Below are 20862 nucleotides of genomic sequence, written 5' to 3' on the forward strand. Positions count from 1 at the left end.
AAGAAGAGGAGGAGGAAGAAGAGGAGGAGGAGGAGGAGGAGGAGAAGGAGAAGAAGAAGAAGGAGGAGGAGGAGGAGGAGGAGGAGGAGGAGGAGGAGGAGGAGGAGGAGGAGGAGGAGGAGGAGGAGGAGGAGGAGGAGGAGGAGGAGGAGGAGGAGGAGGAGGAGGAGGAGGAGGAGGAGGAGGAGGAGGAGGAGGAGGAGGAGGAGGAGGAGGAGGAGGAGGAGGAGGAGGAGGAGGAGGAGGAGGAGGAGGAGGAGGAGGAGGAGGAGGAGGAGGAGGAGGAGGAGGAGGAGGAGGAGGAGGAGGAGGAGGAGGAGGAGGAGGAGGAGGAGGAGGAGGAGGAGGAGGAGGAGGAGGAGGAGGAGGAGGAGGAGGAGGAGGAGGAGGAGGAGGAGGAGGAGGAGGAGGAGGAGGAGGAGGAGGAGAAGGATAAAAAGAAGAGGAAGAGGAGAAGAAGGAGGGGAGGAGAGGAAGAGAGAGGAAGGAGGGAAGAGGATAATAAAGGATAATGCGCGTGCAATGAAGATGACTTTCTGTTCTGTGTTGATATAATTATAATTAGATATTTCCTCTTCTGACAAAAGATAGATACACCTACACACAGAAAATATAACCAGGTCGTAGTGACATGGGGCGAGGGCGTTTACTATAGCCGATGTCGAGGGTCCTGCTTATACCAATACACCTACATACGTACGGACAGGATTTGAAGGTGATTTGGTGATAAAGAAAGGTGATTTAAACTACCAAAAATTTTTTCGCAAGTTTTGGAATGTTTTGAGCAGAATTGTTTAGAGTCCTTAAAAATCTACCCTTATAAAATTCGTCATCTTCTCCTATGGAGATTTCCATTAGGGTTGAATACGGGCCTCAATGTGGGAGATAATACTGGTGGAAAATGAACTTGATATTCTAGAAAAAAATCCCTTTTCAGGGGACAAATTAGATTTCAACCGCGCAAAAACGCTTTCGTTAAAAATAAATAAAGTACCTAGCAATAGATAATGATAAAATGTATTCATCAACACAGGTTCCTATCAATCTGCGTCAAACGCAACGGAAGACCAACCAAAGATCTTATGTCAAAATATCACTTTGTGATCACTCATATTCAATAAAACTTACATTTTCCTGAGAGTTCATTGCAACGGTCGTTACATTAATTAGACTTACTTTATTTTTAGTGTCTCCCGTGGCTGTTCTACTACCTAACCTCTTCTGGGCTTTCAACATAGCAACGAGTGTCCATGATGAAGTAAGTCCACTTTGTGATCACTCTTATTCAATAAAACTTACATATTCCTGAGAGTTCATTGCAACGGTCGTTACATTAATTAGACTTACTTTATTTTTAGTGTCTCCCGTGGCTCTTCTACTACCTAACCTCTTCTGGGCTTTCAACATAGCAACGGGTGCCCATGATGAAGTAAGTCTAATCACATTCAATCCAAAACCACATAGCCTAGCACGAAGTAAGTCTAATCACATTCAATCCAATACCACATAGCCTAGCACGTTCCACAGCCAGACATCAATACGTATCCGGGGGAGGATTATAATACCCGGACGGGCTAGGGGGTCTCGGGTGCGGTACATATTGTCCCGGTGCGGGCGGGTAACCAGGATGTCCTGGCGGTAAATAGTTGCTGTTATAGGCCGAGCCATAGTCATACGCAAGTAGCGGTGGTTGGTAAGGCGACTCATATGGGCGGAATGATTGCGAGGCGGGAGGCATCTCGTGAGACTCGACCGGCGGGTAGGTGATGTAGGATGGGTGACCTTGCCCGTAGCTGGCGGGAGGAACGCTCGGGTAAAGGCTCGTGGTTGGATAGGCGGTAGAGTAGGTGTAGCTCCCGGCCGAAGTGTTGACGGGATAGGAGATCAGATTGGCCTGCGTAGAGGGCGTCTCATACGCGGTGGAGGTATATGTAGAGGGAGATTGCACAGCCGGCGCCTGGGGTGGTGTGGGTTTCTTCTTGGCTGGTGGGGTGGAGGTGGGTGTTGCATAGGCGGAGGAGATGGGATAGGCTGTGCTGAGTTGGGCATAGTTTGGACTCACACTACTTGGATACAAAACATCTTGGTGGTGTTCTTTTTCTTCTTCACATATCCACTCATAATGATGGCGTTCTCAGTGCGTTTGGATTGTTTGGCGGAGTTGCGGATACATAGCACGGCATGTTTCGTGTACACATTGTTGGAGATGTAGATCTAATACAAAACATCTTGGTGGTGTTCTTTTTCTTCTTCACATATCCACTCATAATGATAGCGTTCTCAGTGCGTTTGGATTGTTTGGCGGAGTTGCGGATACATAGCACGGCATGTTTCGTGTACACATTGTTGGAGATGTAGATCTACTGCGTAGAGGGCGTCTCATACGCGGTGGAGGTATATGTAGAGGGAGATTGCACAGCCGGCGCCTGGGGTGGTATGGGTTTCTTCTTGGCTTTAGCTGGTGGGGTGGAGGTGGGTGTTGCATAGGCGGAGGAGATGGGATAGGCTGTGCTGAGTTGGGCATAGTTTGGACTCACACTACTTGGAGCAGCAGAGGGAGGGACACTCAGTTGACTGTTGGGACTAGCGTATGATCTAGACGTAGTATTGCTGGGTGATGTGTAGCTACTTGAACTCACGGCGGATGGTAAGGGACTAGAACATGCACGACCATCTGTTTCCCGTCTCTTGTTTGGAATGGCTAGTAGGTTGTCCGTCAGGTTACTTGTGGAGGAAGGTGGATATGTTGAGGGTTATGGAAATAAAAGATACACAGACGTATTTGAAATCATCACTTGTCAGTTTCTCAGACTCAATTCTTTGAGAACAGCACTGTATATTTAATTCCTATCGTACTTAGGCTAACATTTATTTACAAAGAATTTGCACAAAATACAGCGAGTCAATAAATAAAATAATAAATAATCTAACATTTGTAGCAATATGAACAAGAAGGGAAAATTTACCACAAAGGGAAGAAGTCTTTTATACAAAGGTAAAAAAAGAAGAAAATTTCCAAGAGTAAAATGGTTTACATACATATACCTACCAGACTCCCACAGTAGCTTTTGGCAAGTTTAAGTAGATATTTTAATCAAACTCAGAATCAATGAAAATAAAAAAATCTTGAGTATCCCCAAAAATAGATTAACAACTCCACTTGAAATGGCAATGTCCAACTTCAATAATATGTACAACAACTTGGACATTAGCATGAATATAGGAGAAATCATAAAAAGATTAAAATGTAATATTTAGGTAGTCATTCCCTTGACTACATAGGTAATTATAAGTTCTACTAGCTGAATTCCGTCGCTTCGCTCCGGAATCCCGCTAGTTCATCCCGAGGCATGGCCAAACTTGTGGAAAAGGCATGGCCGAAATAAAAAGATTAAAATGTAATATCTAGGTAGTCATTCCCTTGACTACATAGGTAATTTTATTTATATTATAAGTTCTAAATTCACTTAGGTAATTAATTGTATTTTACTGAATTGTATTATTGTAAACTATCCCATCTGGGATTTTTTAATAAATAAATTAATAAATTAATTAATAATTTCAATTTTAACTGTACATAACAATTTTGTCTGAAATTTATGCTGCGTCGTTTGGGCAGTCTGTCAATAAATTTTATATTGATTGTTTCTCTAGGTATTTTATATTTGTGACTTCTTTTTCATTAGGTGGGTATTTTAAATGTTGTGTAATGACTGTAATGTATCATTTTTCATTATATGGGTATTTTAAATGTTGTGTAATGACTGTAATGTATCATTTTTCATTATGTGGGTATTTTAAATGTTGTGTAATGACTGTAATGTATCATTTTTCATTATGTGGGTATTTTCAATGTTGTGTAATGACTGTAATGTATCATTTTTCATTAGGTGAGTATTTTAAATGTTGTGTAATGACTGTAATGTATCATTTTTGATTATGTGGGTATTTTAAATGTTGTGTAATGACTGTAATGTATCATTTTTCATTATGTGGGTATTTTAAATGTTGTGTAATGACTGTAATGTATCATTTTTCATTATGTGGGTATTTTAAATGTTGTGTAATGACTGTAATGTATCATTTTTCATTATGTGGGTATTTTAAATGTTGTGTAATGACTGTAATGTATCATTTTTCATTATATGGGTATTTTCAATGTTGTGTAATGACTGTAATGTATCATTTTTCATTAGGTGGGTATTTTCAATGTTGTGTAATGACTGTAATGTATCATTTTTCATTAGGTGGGTATTTTAAATGTTGTGTAATGACTGTAATGTATCATTTTTCATTAGGTGGGTATTTTAAATGTTGTGTAATGACTGTAATGTATCATTTTTCATTAGGTGGGTATTTTAAATGTTGTGTAATGACTGTAATGTATCATTTTTCATTAGGTGGGTATTTTCAATGTTGTGTAATGACTGTAATGTATCATTTTTTACAATATCTTAAAATACCAAAGGAAACTGTGGAAATCAGGTCTCAATAATTTATCATCCTAAGCATCAAATTTACAAACATACTTTACAATCTTTACATTTCGGGAGACCTGTGTTGTCTTTGACTCCGATCACCTGTGTTATTTCCTGCACTGTTTACACCTGCCCTGAGAACGCTACTCTCACCTTCAGGCCTCGATATCACATGGGAGCGACCTTTGTCATAGCTAGCCTGAGGTCGATTCAGATCAGTTCTTCCAGAAGCGACTCCTAGGTTTGTAGCGACCTCGGTAGCTACCCCATGGCCGCTGTTGAGTGATTCACTCAATGGTTCTTGTTTTACATGGTGCTCGATTATTTCAAAATGACTACTACCACTAGTTGAGTGGAATATGGCGACCTCGGTAGCTACCCCATGGGCGCTGTTGAGTGATTCACTCAATGGTTCTTGTTTTACATGGTGCTCGATTATTTCAAAATGACTACTACCACTAGTTGAGTGGAATATGTCTATCATGGGAGACGAGGGGACTTCATCCGGGGCCTCGGTTTTGATAGAGGTCACCTGAAAGGAAAAGAGAAGAACAATACATTACTGTCTCGAACAAAATAGGTAGGTAGTTGGAAAATAAAATAATATTGTTTTTTTTTTTTTTTTTTTTTTTTTTTTTAGTCATTCTCTCTCGTCTGATCTGGTTTATATGGTTGTACCATGGTTTGTTTTTGTTTCTCGTGGAAATGTCCATGCAGGTTGAACTTGAGGAAAGATTTGCATTGTTTGAGACAATACAGGCATTTGTAGAGACGGGCATTCCTTGTTCCCGAGCTCTCTATCGTGAGGTTGTGTTTCCTCCAGTAATGATTGTAGAGAGCGACGGATTTAGATTCCTTGGTATCGCATAGGAAGACATTTGTACAGACGGGCATTCCTTGATCCCGAGCTCTCTATCGTGAGGTTGTGTTTCCTCCAGTAATGATTGTAGAGAGCGACGGATTTAGATTCCTTGGTATCGCATAGGAAGCAGGATAAGGCTTTAGAACAGCCAGAGGTTTCATCCGGTTGTCCTTCAGGTGCAGATTCTCTGGTCTGCTCTTCCATACCACTCTTACAACATTTACTGATATGTTTCTTATAGGCGATCCTCAAGGAGAATGTCTTGTCACATTTGTCACACTTGTTGATCACATCATCTGATTTATTTAGAACCGGTTTATTAATGGCTCTCCCTAGTAGAGGTGTACCGTTTGGTGATTTACTCGCTGAGGGGGATGTTCCTGGTGTTGCCATACTGTCTCGATCCATATTGTTTTTCTCAGGACTACTCTCTGGTTCTGGACTATCTAGTGTGACAACATCAAGACACTTCTGTCCCTTAGCTATCGGTTCTGTACATATATAGTCATGGTTCTCCTTGGTTTGTTGAATGTGTCGACAGCAGTATGTACACTTAAGTATAGGAGTCTTTGCTTTGCGCATCATTTTCTTAGCAATCTGCGTGCTGCATGCATTCTGATGTTGCATCTTGTTTGATTCACACACAAAGTTTCGTTTACAATATTTACATTTGAATAATCCACCTCGACTCTTACACTGTTCGAGGTGTCGGTTGAACCTGGAGATCTTCGATTTCATGTCTATCATACAGATTGGACATTGGAACACATAGATATATTTCTTGTCTGTTTTGAACCGATGCGCTATGTTTCCATGCATGATATAGTGTCTGCGTACATCTGAGAAGTAGATATTACAAAGTGTACACACACCGGCTGGTTTTGAAATGGGTTTCCCCTCCTTGCAGAGGTTCTCATGGTTTTTTAGTAAAACATTGGTTATGGATCGTATGCCGCAATGTTGACATTTATACACAACACGTTGTGTTCCATTGATATCGTAATAGTACTCTTCTTCCTTTGTATTCTGTACTGGCTCCGGCACATAGATGGATGCTTGCGCTTCTCCACTCCTCTTATAGGCGTCAGGGGCTGGTGTACCAACACCATCACCGCTTTTATATTGCCCCTCCAGCGGTTTTCTCGTCTCTTGTGTTTCCACCTTCGCGTTCGATTTGATATCTTTGGATATGCTTTTCTCCACTGGCAGGTTTCTCACGCGCTATCACTTTGCTAACTTCACTTCTATCATGTCCCTTCTCCACTGGCAGGTTTCTCACGCGCTATCACTTTGCTAACTTCACTTCCATCATGTCCAGGCGTGACAGGTGTCTCCTGTGTTCTCACATCCTTCTTGTTCCTGGTTCTCGTTTCTCGTACAGAAACACTCTTCACATGATCTGGGCTTTGTTCATCATGTCCAGACGTCACAGGTGTCTCCTGTGTTCTCACATCCTTCTTGTTCCTGGTTCTCGTTTCTCGTACAGAAACACTCTTCACATGATCTGGGCTTTGTTTATCATGTCCAGACGTGACAGGTGTCTCCTGTGTTCTCACATCCTTCTTGTTCCTGGTTCTCATTTCTCGTACAGAAACACTCTTCACATGATCTGGGCTTTGTTCACGAGGTGTTATATTAGAGCTACGGCTACTCCTGGTTCGTGAGCTACTAGCAGATTCTACACTTGAGCTCCGGGATCTTATATGGTCTCGCCGAGTCTCATCACGTCTGTTTGCTTTAGTACCGCGGTCATTAGCCTCTGACACGGGGACACAGTCTCGCCTGGACCTCCTCTCTTTAGACCGATCCACCATCTGGAATGTACAATTCATATTGAGCGATTTCAGCTCTTTGCTTTTGATCAGTTTGTTCGTAACTATCGCGTCACTTATGAACGGGTTCTGTGCTTTAAGTCGCGCGATCTTCTCGTTCTCAGGAATCACACGGTGTCTACCTGTGGACATCTTACTCCCTAGTGAGTGACCCCTGACTGAAGCTCCTAATTCTAATCTCAGATTCGCTTTGAGTGTATCCATGAGCTCTTGACTACTCTGACTATCCTCAGCATCATTACTATCTTCATCCTCCACACCCACATAGGTAGAATCACTATGGTTACTCTCTGATGATGAGGACACGTCCTCTTCCTCTTCACTCTCATCTCTCTTGTTTATCAGTCCCTGACTGAAGCTCCTAATTCTAATCTCAGATTCGCTTTGAGTGTATCCATGAGCTCTTGACTACTCTGACTATCCTCGGCATCATTGCTATCTTCATCCTCTACACCCACATAGGTAGAATCACTATGGTTACTCTCTGATGATGAGGACACGTCCTCTTCCTCTTCACTCTCATCTCTCTTGTTTATCAATATGGGGGAGCACTGAATAATCCAATTTTGCATTGAAATCAAAATATTTGATCATAATGATTATTATTTCTTTCAAAGTAGGTACTTAGATGGGTAGGTGCTTATTCTAAGGTTTAAAGTTTTTTTTTCTCTTTTTTCATGCAGCTGCACTTGTGGAGATCAATATTCAAGTCAATATTAGACCATAGAATTGAAAGTTAATGACATTATCTTACCTTAACATTCAAATTGGTTGAGATGAAATAGAGCAGTACTTGATGATGATGATCTTCCGTCAGATTCACAAGGAATGACTCCCTACTGCCACACAATCTACATGAAATACTTCTATCCATTTTGGACTGAAAAAGAATAGAATATACCTAGTTTATCCTACCCAAATAAGACTGAAAAGTCCCCGTGACCCAGCAGCCAAAGAAGGGTTTTGTATTTGATTGGAATATGATCTAGAGAAATTAACCTTCCTCTTCTTCTTTCACTTTGCCTTAAACCAATTTTCATTTGGTTTTGGCTGCGATGGAAACGTACGCAAGCAATGTGTACACATCCGATCACACAAATCCACACGGAGGTGTACACGCTTCAAATGATTCCTAGCGCCTCCCATGGTTGTATATTTGGTATCACACTCATGACACTCAAACAATCCCTTACCATTTTGACTCCCATGGAATACTTTGTGTATATCGTACTTGAGTTTGGTGCCACACTTCAGACCACAGTGTTCACATGTGAAGCTTCCCTCTGCTTCATTATCCAGGCGTCTCTTCTTGTTATCTAGTCCGGCCCTGGTGTGTTTATCTTCTGACTTCTCATCATTCTCTTGATATCTTCGTTTACTCCGTAGAGGCAGGGCGGGACTCGACGCATACTCGTTGAAAGGTTTCTTAAAGTCCTTCCCATACTCCCTATTACTCCGGCCCTGTCCCTTCACTTCCATGTCAAGTATATTCTCTGACTGATAGTTCTGATTCATACGTTGTGCTATCTGTTTCAGTTGTCGCATCACCATGTCGTTCATGAAGCATGGCTTGGCGTGGCTCTCAAAGTTTGTGGTTCGTTTGAATTCCTCCAGACAGAGACGACATCGGCGTATGCCGTTATCCAGTAGCTTGGGTTCTGGCAGAGGGTAGAAATCATGTTTATGTACCGTGTCCAGGTGTTTCTTCAGCCGGATCACATTGACATTGGAGGAGCATAGTTCACACGTGATCTCAGTCTGTGTGTTAACACCCTTCATATAGTTCATCTTCATAATCTCAAACGTATGACTTCTCATGTGATTGCCAAGGAGGGGAATGGTATCAAAGTAGACATTGCATAGGTTACATTGGAAGTTGTCTTTGACCAGGTTGGTTTGTACCTCGTGAGAGTGCAGGTCATCGCCCAGAGAATTACCCAGTGTGTCACATGACACCCGGGTGAGGTCAGATGGAGAATTCTCTGAGCTAGCAAGCGCTAAAAAATGACCGGTGGTAACATTTCTATTCTGCGCATCACTATTATTATTCATAGGAACATGCTTGTAGTCACTATTCTCTTCCATAGCATCTGTATAGATATTCTCGGTCTTGACAATCACATTGACCAGAGAGACTTTACTATCTTCCAACACGCCTAGATCATCCGTAGTGACATTCTCCTTCAGACTTGTTCTCAACGCTTTGTCTCTATCATGTATTAGTTTACTACAGGTAGTTACTAGGGGGACAGTCTTATCTTCATTAGAACTGTGTTGTGGGCCTAGATCATCCGTAGTGACATTCTCCTTCAGACTCGTTCTCAACGCTTTGTCTCTATCATGTATTAGTTTACTACAGGTAGTTACTAGGGGGACAGTCTTATCTTCATTAGAACTGTGTTGTGTTTTCACCAAGGATTCTAATGTTTCAATTTTAACTTTAGGATCTATCTCATCTTGTTCATTAGGTTTCTCACCAAACGCTCTCCCTACACATTTGTAATGTGTGTCTAATAGTTCTGCTCTAAGTATTTCCAATGCTACTCTCTCCTTATCATTCACAGGTAATTTCTTCTCTCCAGCATCACCTCCACGCCTCACATCCACCTCCTCCTGCTTCTCGTCATCATCCTCTTCCTCGTCATCCCGCTCGTTACTTAACCCATCTGTCTTGTGCATCTTCCGATGTGTCCGTGCTGCGTTATAATATGAAAACTTCTCCCCACACGTCACACATAGATAGTTATACATTGTCTGTTGCTGGTAGCGACGCTTGTCTATATCCACACTGTGATCTCTCAGCCAATGCTCCTTGATGCCATACATACTCGCAGCCGTCTTCAAACATTTCACGCACTCGGACAGAAGATTCTTACAATTCTTCCCCGGATACATAGCACGGCATGTTTCGTGTACACATTGTTGGAGATGTAGATCTTGCAATTCTCGCACTTGGTTCGCTTCTTGAATCGTGACTTCCTACTCTTGTACGTATTCATGAGTCGTGTTAGTTCTGTAGAGGTTTTCTTTTTCTTGACGGTATCATCTGGGTTAGATTTGGTGTCGGGTGATGTGACACTAGTCGCGCGGGCAGGTGAGGTAGCGCTATGGTTTCTACTTGGCGTGTTCGTCTTGTTTTCGTCAAGGTTTGGTCTGACATGGGTACCAGCACGGGTTGTCAACACAGATTCATAACTCAGAGGTTTAGTTTTCTCTACGTTATGTTTCTCAGGTTCAGTGACACTCTGCTGTTTATCACCGTTAGCTTTCGACTTCTCCCTCGTTGTGACTGACATGTAGATCTTGCAATTCTCGCACTTGGTTCGCTTCTTGAATCGTGACTTCCTACTCTTGTACGTATTCATGAGTCGTGTTAGTTCTGTAGAGGTTTTCTTTTTCTTGACAGTATCATCTGGGTTAGATTTGGTGTCGGTTGATGTGACACTAGTCGCGCGGGCAGGTGAGGTAACGCTATGGTTTCTACTTGGCGTGTTCGTCTTGGTTTCGTCAAGGTTTGGTCTGACATGGGTACCAGCACGGGTTGTCAACACAGATTCATAACTCAGAGGTTTAGTTTTCTCTACGTTATGTTTCTCAGGTTCAGTGACACTCTGCTGTTTATCACCGTTAGCTTTCGACTTCTCCCTCGTCGTGACTGACAGAGGTCTCATGGACGGTATACTTTTCTCCCCTCGGGTAGGTGTTACTGATTTCTGCTTCTCACTTCTACTTGGTTCAGTCTTATCATTCTCTCCTCCGAAATGTTCCCCACTCTGGACTTAAACTCCAAAATATGCACAAAGTTTTCCAAAACCACAATGAGCCAATAACTCAGCCTTAGAAAAGAACACGAAAAGCACGAAGAGTCTTACACTGAGTGGATCTCCACCAGGGGCAAGGGACACTGCTTGTAGAATAGAGGGATTGAAATCTTCCTGCACTACGTTGTCATAATATCGGGAGGTAGATCCAACAGCCTCCAATCCAGTGGGCACTGATGGCTGGAAAGAGAAAATCAATAAAACAATTAGTAAATGTAAATGCAGTTTCTTTGTGTTATTATATCACAACTTTGGTGCTCACTGCAGCATTGTAGGATTTTCCCAATATCTCATAATCCTAAAATCACATGTTTACCTACCATGCTGGCACCGGTCGCTATGCGCATTTATTTCTATGTCATAGCTACTCATTTTCCTCACGAGGCTGAGTAATACCACGCTGGCACCGGTCGCTATGCGTATTTATATGTCATAGCTACTCATTTCCCTCACGAGGCTGAGTGGGCCCCGCAACAGCCAGTCACGGAATCAATCATTTGCATGATACAATTTCTTGGCCCCGCCGGGAATCGAACCCGGGTCTCCCGCGTGCAAGGCGAGTGCAGTGACCACTACGCCATGGGAGCTGACGCCATTCCCCCGGGAATCGAACCCGGGTCTCCCGCGTGCAAGGCGAGCGCAGTGACCACTACGCCATGGGAGCTGAAGATTGGATTTCCTCACGAGGCTGAGTGGGCCCCGCAACAGCCAGTCACGGGATCAATCATTTGCATGATACAAATTTCTTGACCCTGCCGGGATTCGAACCCGGGTCTCCCGCGTGCAAGGCGAGCGCAGTGACCACTACGCCATGGGAGCTGACTGAAACGAGATTGAACCCGGGTCTCCCGCGTGCAAGGCGAGCGCAGTGACCACTACGCCATGGGAGCTCAATAAAACAATTAGAAGGAATTTTGATTCTAATAAACATAAGTAAATACTTGCTATTAGTTGTGAGAAACAAAGTAAGCTTTTTTTCTGGCTATAATTTAATTCTTCTGAAGGGTAAAGGAGCTCTTACTTAACCACAAAGGCTGTCTTGTCCTACATTTTTTGAGTCCCTTATGTCCCTATGGAGAGAATACCAGAGTCTAACTGATTTTTAGTCTGTCCTTCCTTTATTATTACAATGGTAATAATAAAAGGTATAGGGACGGGCTATTGTATTTGCTTCACTGTCAGTCTGTCTGTCTGTCCCCATAGAAGGACTTATCCAAACCTGGTCGAACTATATATCAAATTAAAGGTCTTTTTACCAGGAACACGAAAGTGGTGGTGTAAATTTTGTCCAGAGAACCAAAAAGCCAAAACCCAGAAAAAATGGTTTTATATATAAAACCATAGGTACTAACTAATTTTCTTAAACTATCACAATCAAGTAATCTACAAGCTAAAAAATTCCTGGAGGGACGGGCCCAGCTTGTTAACTTCTAAATGTTACCTAGACAATTAACCATTTAGTTTGCAAATCTGTTTGTTTCACCATCATTAACACATTGTGTACTATGTGATCCATTTTTGTATCACAGTCACTATGCTGGTGGTACGGTGTGATCCACTTTTGTATCACGAGACTTCCTTCAATCTAAGGCCCGTGATACAAAAATGGATTATATTGGAGACCTATACTCTACGTGGTTTGATGCAGTATATCATGCTTAGTTTTAGTTTCTTCTGGTGTCAGCTAAATAAAATATAGTTGTGCTCCATGTCCGGTGAAATGGATCACATCGGAAATTACCCAAATTAGGGCTCCGTGCCTAGTGCTAATTTGTGTTTTTATGCTTCGTACACAATGTGTTAACAAAATTTTGGTGTCTGAATTCAAATTCAATGGAATTTCACAAAAATGTTCTGCACAATAAGGAAACTTTCTTATTAGATTTTGAGTTTGATTGGGTCTCGATAGCTGATGCATGAGTTCTGCTCGCTCATTGGTTGATCGTGCTGCCTTGTCGTTGGCTGACTCTTCCCTCGGCTTGCTAGGCACCGCCCAGCGCGCATCACCTGGTCGCTTCCCATTCGCTAGTTCTGGACCAGAGGCAGTGATAGGGGGACCAGAGGAAGCCGAACTTTCGCGAGGTTCCCCGAACGCAGTCATACAGGCATGACAAGGTAAAATATTTCTTTCCCTCAGTACCTTTTAGTAGTAAAAATTATGACACTAAAAAAAGTTCAACACTTTTTGAGTCTCATTTCAGTGACCAGCTAGGGTCGAAATCCCACCGAAAAGCGTATGCCTTGTAAGCGCTAGGCCACGGGTTCGATTCCCGCCCGGGGCGGATTTTATCCTGATGGGATAATGTTCGTTCTCGGAACGGCTGGCTCTCTTCTATCCTAACTTCCTTCTCTCTTCGATGCGTTCAAAGTTCCAATGATCCGAACTTTAACAATTCAATGCCAGGAAGTTCTAACTTCACCGATCGTTCTACACATCAGAATACCCCTCGCATGGGTGATGTGTATGGTGAGGGTCGGGATAGTATGCCTACTCGCATGGGTGATATGTATGGAGAAGGTCGGGATAGTATGTTGGGAGTGCACTCTATCGGTAATATGGGATATGGGTACCATCGAACAACTCGGGGTAAGTGAGAGATTAATTCAACCTTTCCTAATTTACTTTAGCAGTGGGTTAGGTGGTAGAGAACTTAGACAAGGAATTAAACCTATACTCCTCTCTCTCTCTCTCTCTCCTTTAGGGCACTAGATATTTTAGCAGATTTGGTTTGTTCTCGGAACGACTGTGTTTCTCCTACTCTGTGCCAGCCTAATAGTTAGCTAGGAGGGTAACGCGTCTGCCTTGTAAACGCTAGGTCGCGGGTTCAATTCCCGCCCGGGCCGGATTTTTATCCTATACAGATAAGATTCGTTCTTGAAAAGGCTGTATTTCTCCTATCCTGTCCTTTTATCTTCGCTCTCAGGACGATAAGGCCTCAATTGTTACAGTTCCCTCTATCAAACCTAAAAAAAAAAAAAAAAAAAGGTTACCTACTAATTCATCCATAAATACGGGTGTGAGTGCACTCCATTTCCGAAGAAGAGAGCTGAAAAACTTCAACTTAGCCCAGGAATCAAACCCAGAACCTCCAGTGTGCTAGCTTAGTGCAATACCTATTTGGTCTGCTTGGTCACAGAGGTTGCCTTGTTTCTCAAACCCAGGAAAGGACCACTTATCAAATTGAAGCTAGTGGCATTTCGCCTACAGCTCTGCATATTTCTTCATATTTACCAACCTCAGTGGTGTAGTGGTTAGCACGGTGGACTTTGGATCTGGAGGTTGGTGATTCGAAGGGCCACTTATCGAATTGAAGCTAGTGGCATTTCGTCTACAGCTCTGCATATTTCTTCATATTTACCAACCTCAGTGGTGTAGTGGTTAGCACAGTGGACTTTGGATCTGGAGGTTGGTGATTCAAGTCCAAGTCAAGTCATAAAATTTAGCATAGTGTATTAAAAAGGGAACATTTGAGACAAGCATTTATGCTTAATACAATTAAAATTCCTTTTTTTATTTCTTCATATTTGGGGCTGGACGAACATTTTTTCACCTTTCAAAAAGGAGAATGTAGTTATGGCTCTGACCTATGATGACTACATCAGGGACAACAACCACGTGCTAACTTCACGGACAAGCCTCACAGTGCTTATTTCACAGACAAGAATTGCAATGCTCACTTCACAGACCAGCCCCGAGCTGGCGCCCCGAGCTTCACAGACCAGCCCCAGGGAACTAGCTTCCAGCAGCCAGGAAATGCCAACTTCCCACCCAACCAACAGCCAGCGAGTGCTAGCTTCCCAGACAACTCTCGTGCCAACTTCACAGACAAGTGTTGTGGTGCTGGCTTCTCACTCGGTCCGCAAAGCCTAGATCAGGGGCCAAATCAGGGAGGGCAAGGGTCTTCAGGTTCGGTTGCTAAGAGACCACGCCTGCTGCCATACCCTAAGAATTCAGAGGAGATATTCCTCATGGACAAGAAGGAAGAGGTAAATTGAGGGACATAGCGGGTGCAAAGGGCCTAATAATGGGTACAATTAGTTTGATCCTCCTAAACGCTAGGTCGTGGGTTCGATTTCTGGTTCAGGGCGAACTTAATTCTAAAAAGGTTTTGTTTGTCCTCTGAACGGCTGGCTTTCTTCTTTCCTGTTTTCCTACTCCCTTGGATTTTGGAGCGATTGGATCTCCGATGTTACAGTAGCTCTAGGTTTCTATAGACAGAAGACAAAAGATCTTGAAAAACTAATCCACTTTTGGACGGGACCAGAATCCGTGTTTAAACTTGGCTAAGTGCAACCCTTGGATTAAGCAATATCTGATTGGCTCAAAACTTTTTTTTTTAAGAGGTTTGACAGAGGGAACTGTAACTGCTATGGTCTTATCGTCCCGAAATCGAAGGGAGAAGGAAGACAGGATAGGAGAAAGCCAGCCGTCCCGAGAACGAACATTATCCCATCAGGATAAAATCCGCCCCGGGCGGGAATCGAACCCGTGGCCTAGCGCTTACAAGGCAGACGCACTACCAACTAAGCTAACTAGGCTGGCTCAAAACTTTGAAATCAAATTGCTTCATCCCAGAGTTAAACACCTACTATAAACTCAGGTCATGGCCTGGCCATTAATTTATTAATGATTTCAGAAAGAGGATCCCAGAGAGAGTCAAGAGTTGAAAATATTGGTGGCTCAAGTAGACCTAGCTTCAGTCTGGTATCATAATATGCGAGCTTCCTCCATCAGAACCACAACCTTCCTCTTCCAAGTAGTAGGTAAGAGGGGAAAAATAAATAAAAAGTAAAAAAATATCAAGAGCCAAATAGGTAGGTACAATGGTATGAAAAATTGCAGACACATTCCCAGGAATTTCAATATGTACCTACGTTGATGTTGATAAAGAAATCAGAAAATCATTTTTATGAAGAATCTTGAAAAAGTCAAAATAAAGCCATATTAAGAAAATTCCTTTCATTTCAGGTCGTCTAGAATCAGTGCGTGTCAAACCACTTCACAAGATTCTCATCCTGAAACACACCACTCAATCTACAGCACTACAATGTGTGTTCTATGAAATAGACCGCAAATTTCCACCTATAGTAATTGGCAGTGTAATCATGTAAGTTATGTGGGAAGGATTTTTTTTAAAGAGGTTTGATAGAGGGAACAATACACACAGTGCAAGAGTCCTAAACTAAAATGGACGCGGCACATAAGGGATCAGGAAGAGACCGCCTTAACATAGGAAGAGAGGGAACTGTAAGTGCCAAGGTCTAATCGTCTCCAAAGCAAAGAAGGAAGGAAGACAGGATAGGAGAAAGCCAGCTGTTTGGAGAACGAATCTGTTCTGTTCAGGATAAAATCCGCCCCCGGCGGGAATCGAACCCGCGACCTAGCGTTTACAAGGCAGACGCGCTACTCTCCAATCTAACTAGGCTGGCTAGAAGATTGAATGCACTAGGTCGCGGGTTTGAATTCCGCTCGGGGCGGATTTTATCCTAAATAGATGTTTGTTCTCGGAACAACGGTCTGCTTTCTTTCTTTGATTTTGGGATGATAAGACTTCTGTTACAGTTCCCACTATCAAACTTGTTAAAAATAATTATCTTGGGGGCCCTTTTCACAATCCTCCTTTACTTTCCTCTGTTTGATTTCAGAGTGACCGGTCATATGATTGGAGAGAAAATCATCAAAATATTCGACGTCGAGCAAATCTATGAGAGTGAAATTCAGAAACTACATCGTCTAATCTTCCTCAGTGAGAGACAACTGAAAGATATGCTTGCTCAGAGAACAGATGGAAAACGAGGCAAGATAAATATTGTCTGAAGAGACATGAAGAAATGTAATCAGCTCAGACAAAATCCATTCAAGAAATTTTCCCCATTACTACTGTGTAGTCAAATGTTATTTCAATAAAACCCATTTCTTTAATACAGTCAAACCTGGATAACTGGGATAAATCGTGGCCCCTTCATGGCAGCCTCTCTAAATAGGACACTTTTTAACTGGGAAACCTGGATAAGTGGGAAAAAGTGGGTCAGCCCTTGTATTCCACCTTGTAGACAGTGTTTTACTGTAGTATGAACCAGGCTCAAGTTTGCCAATTTCCCCACACCTTGAACATGTGATCTAATACACAAATCTCCCCTTTGATGACAAAGCAAGTAGGTTTATTTTTTTTTTCTCAGCTTGGTTATGAACCTAGCTTCCTACTGGATGGGGTGGTATTTTTCCCAATTCAACAAGAAGCCAATTGGATCCATTTAGCTTTATAATTTTCCTTCAAGTTAGAATGCTGTGTCATATCCTGCTTAGATACCTGCTTTAGATAAATAAAGCCTACCCAAAAATTAATGACCAAATTTCCGTGTTCTGTTTTTATAACATAATTTTATATTTAGTTACAATTATAAAAATAATGGGCACAGGAGGAACAGATGTCAAAGGAGAGAGGAGAGAGAAGAAACAAAACAATACAAAAAATACACACCGGGTTCTCGTGGATGTTTACAAGACCAAGGATTGCAAAGTGAGGCCAATCCTTTTCACAAAGAATCACAAGATATTATCTATTGGGGAGGAGCCTTGCCTCGTCCAAAACCTCCGTAACCTTTGAATTCAACCTCGGTGGAGCCAGCTCCCACATCAGCCTTCTTGTCAACACCCTGGGGTCCTTTTCTGTAGCTCATTCTGTCATCAGCACCTCGACCACCGTCTGGTCGCTGTGTCATTTGTCTGGGCACCTTGGAGGCATCTGTTGTGCGGGCTTGTCTCTTCAGTGTGGAGGGAACAATCTATGAAAGAAGGAGTGCAATACATATTAGAAATAAAATAGGGCCTTGAACTTTACACACATATTTAAAGAACAAAATATTGGCTCTTAAGCAACACTGAAATGCTTCAGTCTGACTTTCAGGAATTTGGGACAGTCTGACTTGAGATCAATAATTTTGGCTCACACTTTTTTGGGATATTAACACCAGAGAAAAAAGACCCATTATTCCCTGTGATTAAATTTTCTGAATATTATTAAGATACATAATGTAAAGGTACTCACTTCATCAGGGATGTTAAGGACACCTCTCAGCTTCTCAATACCATCATTGGTGATGTACCAGTAGTAATGTCTCCATGCAAACTGCTCGTTCACCCAGCCTTTGGATTTCAAACTCTGAAAAACATAAAGAAATGTTGTTGAAGGTATACTGCCATACTAACTACACTAACGGATTACCTCGACAAAGAGCACATAAATATTCATTTTATTGCTGACATACTGTCTCATCTCAACAGTTGGTGTGTTCAGGGTGTCTACCAAAATGGAAAAATAAAATTCCCTGACTTTTCCCGGTTTTCCAGTCCAATTTTTCAAAATTTCCAGTCTACTTTTCCAAGATTTTCTACCCTATTCCCACTACGCCGCAGTCGATTTTTTTTTTTTTTTTTCCAAGCAATGTTCTCAGGCCTGTTAAATTTCTTGAGTCCTCCATTTGCACCATGAAATAACTGCGCCGCAGGCCAAATTTTTTCAAGATAAATGACCTTTGACCAAGATAATGACCTCAAGACTACTACAGCCATGTCTCTTTGATCTGCCTTTGGGCCCCTATAGGTATTTACTATAGGTGAACTGGCATTTTTTTTTTTTTAGAATATAATAACAATATAGAATATAATAACAGCGCCGCAGGCGAAATTTTTGAACATTTTGGTCTAAAATCTTCAGAAATTCAGTCTCATCGAAATCCTAATCTTCAGCTCCGCAGGAGAACTTTTGCATGAAGCTGAAGTTTGTCATTATACAGTCTACAGATTCACATATCCTGGGGGGATGAAGGTTAAGACAAAAAAGGGGGAAATGAGCAGCGCCGCAGGCGAAATTTTTGATAGAAACCAGAACTAACGAAATTGAAATTTTTATGGCCATAAACGAAAATTTTGGTCTCTAATATTAAAAAACTTAGTTATCAAAAACACAAAATTTGGCGCCGCAGGCGAATTTTTTGAAGATTTTGGTCTACAATAGTAAGAGAAGCAGACTTGTCAAAGGTGTAATCTTCAGGGCCGCAGGCGAAACTTTTCAGTAAGTATGTAACCTGTAGCTTGTCATGTGTCAGTTTTTTATGTAATTAAATACGTGTAAAAGACGAGTATAGTTAATCCCCCCAATACATTTCTATAGAACACAAAATGACAGCGCCGCAGGCGAAATTTTTTTCGAGAAAATTTAAGTAGCTCCTTCAAGGTTGCATACTTTTTTTTACTGACCAAAGTCTTTTTCTCGTTTTATAGGCTTTGAAATATTCCCAAAACTTTTTCATGAAGAGACAAAATTTCAGCGCCGCAGGCGAAATTTTTGAGAGATTATATGTTGCCCCTTCATGGTTGCATACTTTTTTAATTGAAATCTTTCTTTGTCTTTTTTTAGGCTTTGAAAAATTCCCTGACTTTTTTTGATTTTTGGCACTTTTTCGTAAAATTCCCTGACTTTTCCAGTCTCCATGAAATTCCCTGACTTTTCCCGGTTTTCCAGTCTGGTAGACACCCTGTGTGTTCTATAGGTAAGAGCTAAAATGCCTTTATTTTACATGTTTGCCAAATTTCATCAAAATTAGACTGGTGAATTTACAAAGTGTACCTACTTTTACTTTGAAAACAGGATACCATGTCAAGTACTAATTAATACTAAAATAATAGTAATGTCTCCATGTTATTTTTCAACAAGTGAAGACCTATTATCTTCTTATTTTAGTATTAAAAGTGTACTTATTAATTGATTTGAGGTAGGTAGTTACTTTGTTTACAAAGTTAATTCTAGTTAGATCAAAGAAAACTGTTACCTGAAGGGTTTTGATGACTTGGAGATTGGGTACATCTAGTTCAGGGTGTTTGGGGGCATGGAAATCTTTCTTGGCTACAAGGACTCCTTCCTTGAACAAGTACTCGTAGATAATGTAACGGTTCTTCTTGGGCATCAACATTTTGGAATCTGATGTTTACGGCTGGCTTCGAAAGTTCAAAGAAGTGAAAATGTATATTAGTTGAGCTTAATCTTGAGACCCAGATAAACCATTAGTTACACATGAAGATACTACCTACACAGGTTAACTAGACTAGAAATGGCAAGCCATTGTTGAAATTCCTAGCTAACCATATAAACACTGGTTCAAAGACCCAAAAGAATTGATCTGTAACAACAGCAAGGTAAATGGGCCACTCAAATCTCTGTACATAACTCAAAAAGAAGGTGAAAACACTGGAATACAGACAAAAAGTGTTTAACAGGGGTATGTTCCTAGTAAGGTTAGAAGCTAAAGGGACTAAACTTGGAAATTGATCTCTCCCAGCGAAAATTGGTCCTAGAAGAGCGGTAAATAGGGGGATAACTTCATTAGAAAGTTGGCCGTTCAAATTAAAAGAGCTTTACGGGTAAATTGGGGGATTTTCCAGGATTAAATTGGATAAAAATCTTACCTTTTCCACAAAATATCACTCACGACCGAAACTCATCAAAACGAAAAGAAAAGAAAAGTTTGTTTACCAATGAGAAGTTGCAAAGTTTCACTTTTTGGTAAACAAAGATACATAAAACGCCTGAAAATACATTTTAGAAAATGCAACACGCCACATGTTTTTTTTTTGAAGGCGTTTTTAAGCAATACGATTTTGAGTCGGCCGTTTTACATTTTGTCCTTGTCATTTTGTGTCTTGCCCTGTAAAAAAAAAAAAAGACTTACGCGACGGACACTAGTTAGCTTGAGGGGTAGTACTTCTGCCTTGTAAGCACGTGGTCGAGGGTTTGATTCCCGCCATCCCAGATTGTTTGGTCTCAGTTTTTCCTATCCTGAATTCCTTCTCTTTTCGATTTCGGGACGAT

The 20862-nt window shown here is 41.6% G+C and overlaps 4 protein-coding genes across 6 annotated transcripts; 1 reads left to right on the forward strand and 3 right to left on the reverse strand.

Moving 5' to 3' along the window:
- Window positions 1-1534: 1534 nt before the first annotated feature.
- On the reverse strand, window positions 1535-4962 carry LOC113471760 (extensin-like). Its single transcript, XM_026831155.1, has 4 exons — window positions 4556-4962; window positions 2427-2724; window positions 2227-2360; window positions 1535-2063 (listed from the first exon to the last, which is right to left on the reverse strand). The coding sequence occupies exons 1-4, from the start codon at window positions 4960-4962 to the stop codon at window positions 1535-1537; spliced, it is 1368 nt and encodes a 455-aa protein (XP_026686956.1).
- Window positions 4963-5114: 152 nt separating this feature from the next.
- Window positions 5115-9998, reverse strand: LOC113471761. Its single transcript, XM_026831156.1, has 6 exons — window positions 8240-9998; window positions 7556-7695; window positions 6863-7520; window positions 6535-6591; window positions 5453-6401; window positions 5115-5337 (listed from the first exon to the last, which is right to left on the reverse strand). The coding sequence occupies exons 1-6, from the start codon at window positions 9996-9998 to the stop codon at window positions 5115-5117; spliced, it is 3786 nt and encodes a 1261-aa protein (XP_026686957.1).
- A 4595-nt stretch (window positions 9999-14593) lies between these two features.
- Window positions 14594-16987, forward strand: LOC103519818 (spermatogenesis-associated protein 22-like). Its single transcript, XM_008484905.3, has 4 exons — window positions 14594-14980; window positions 15631-15757; window positions 15963-16101; window positions 16640-16987. Exons 1-4 carry the CDS (start codon window positions 14963-14965, stop codon window positions 16809-16811), a joined length of 456 nt encoding a protein of 151 aa, XP_008483127.2. The 5' UTR covers window positions 14594-14962; the 3' UTR covers window positions 16812-16987.
- A 368-nt stretch (window positions 16988-17355) lies between these two features.
- LOC103519819 (40S ribosomal protein S10-like) lies at window positions 17356-20530 on the reverse strand. Of its 3 annotated transcripts, none has more exons than XM_008484906.2 (4): window positions 20460-20530; window positions 19826-19991; window positions 18043-18156; window positions 17356-17779 (listed from the first exon to the last, which is right to left on the reverse strand). In XM_008484906.2, the coding sequence occupies exons 2-4, from the start codon at window positions 19964-19966 to the stop codon at window positions 17555-17557; spliced, it is 480 nt and encodes a 159-aa protein (XP_008483128.1). In that variant the 5' UTR covers window positions 19967-19991; window positions 20460-20530; the 3' UTR covers window positions 17356-17554.
- Between the last annotated feature and the right edge of the window lie 332 nt (window positions 20531-20862).

The sequence above is a fragment of the Diaphorina citri genome, unplaced genomic scaffold (assembly GCF_000475195.1).
Source record: "Diaphorina citri unplaced genomic scaffold, Diaci psyllid genome assembly version 1.1 scaffold2955, whole genome shotgun sequence".
Lineage (NCBI taxonomy): Eukaryota > Metazoa > Arthropoda > Insecta > Hemiptera > Psyllidae > Diaphorina > Diaphorina citri.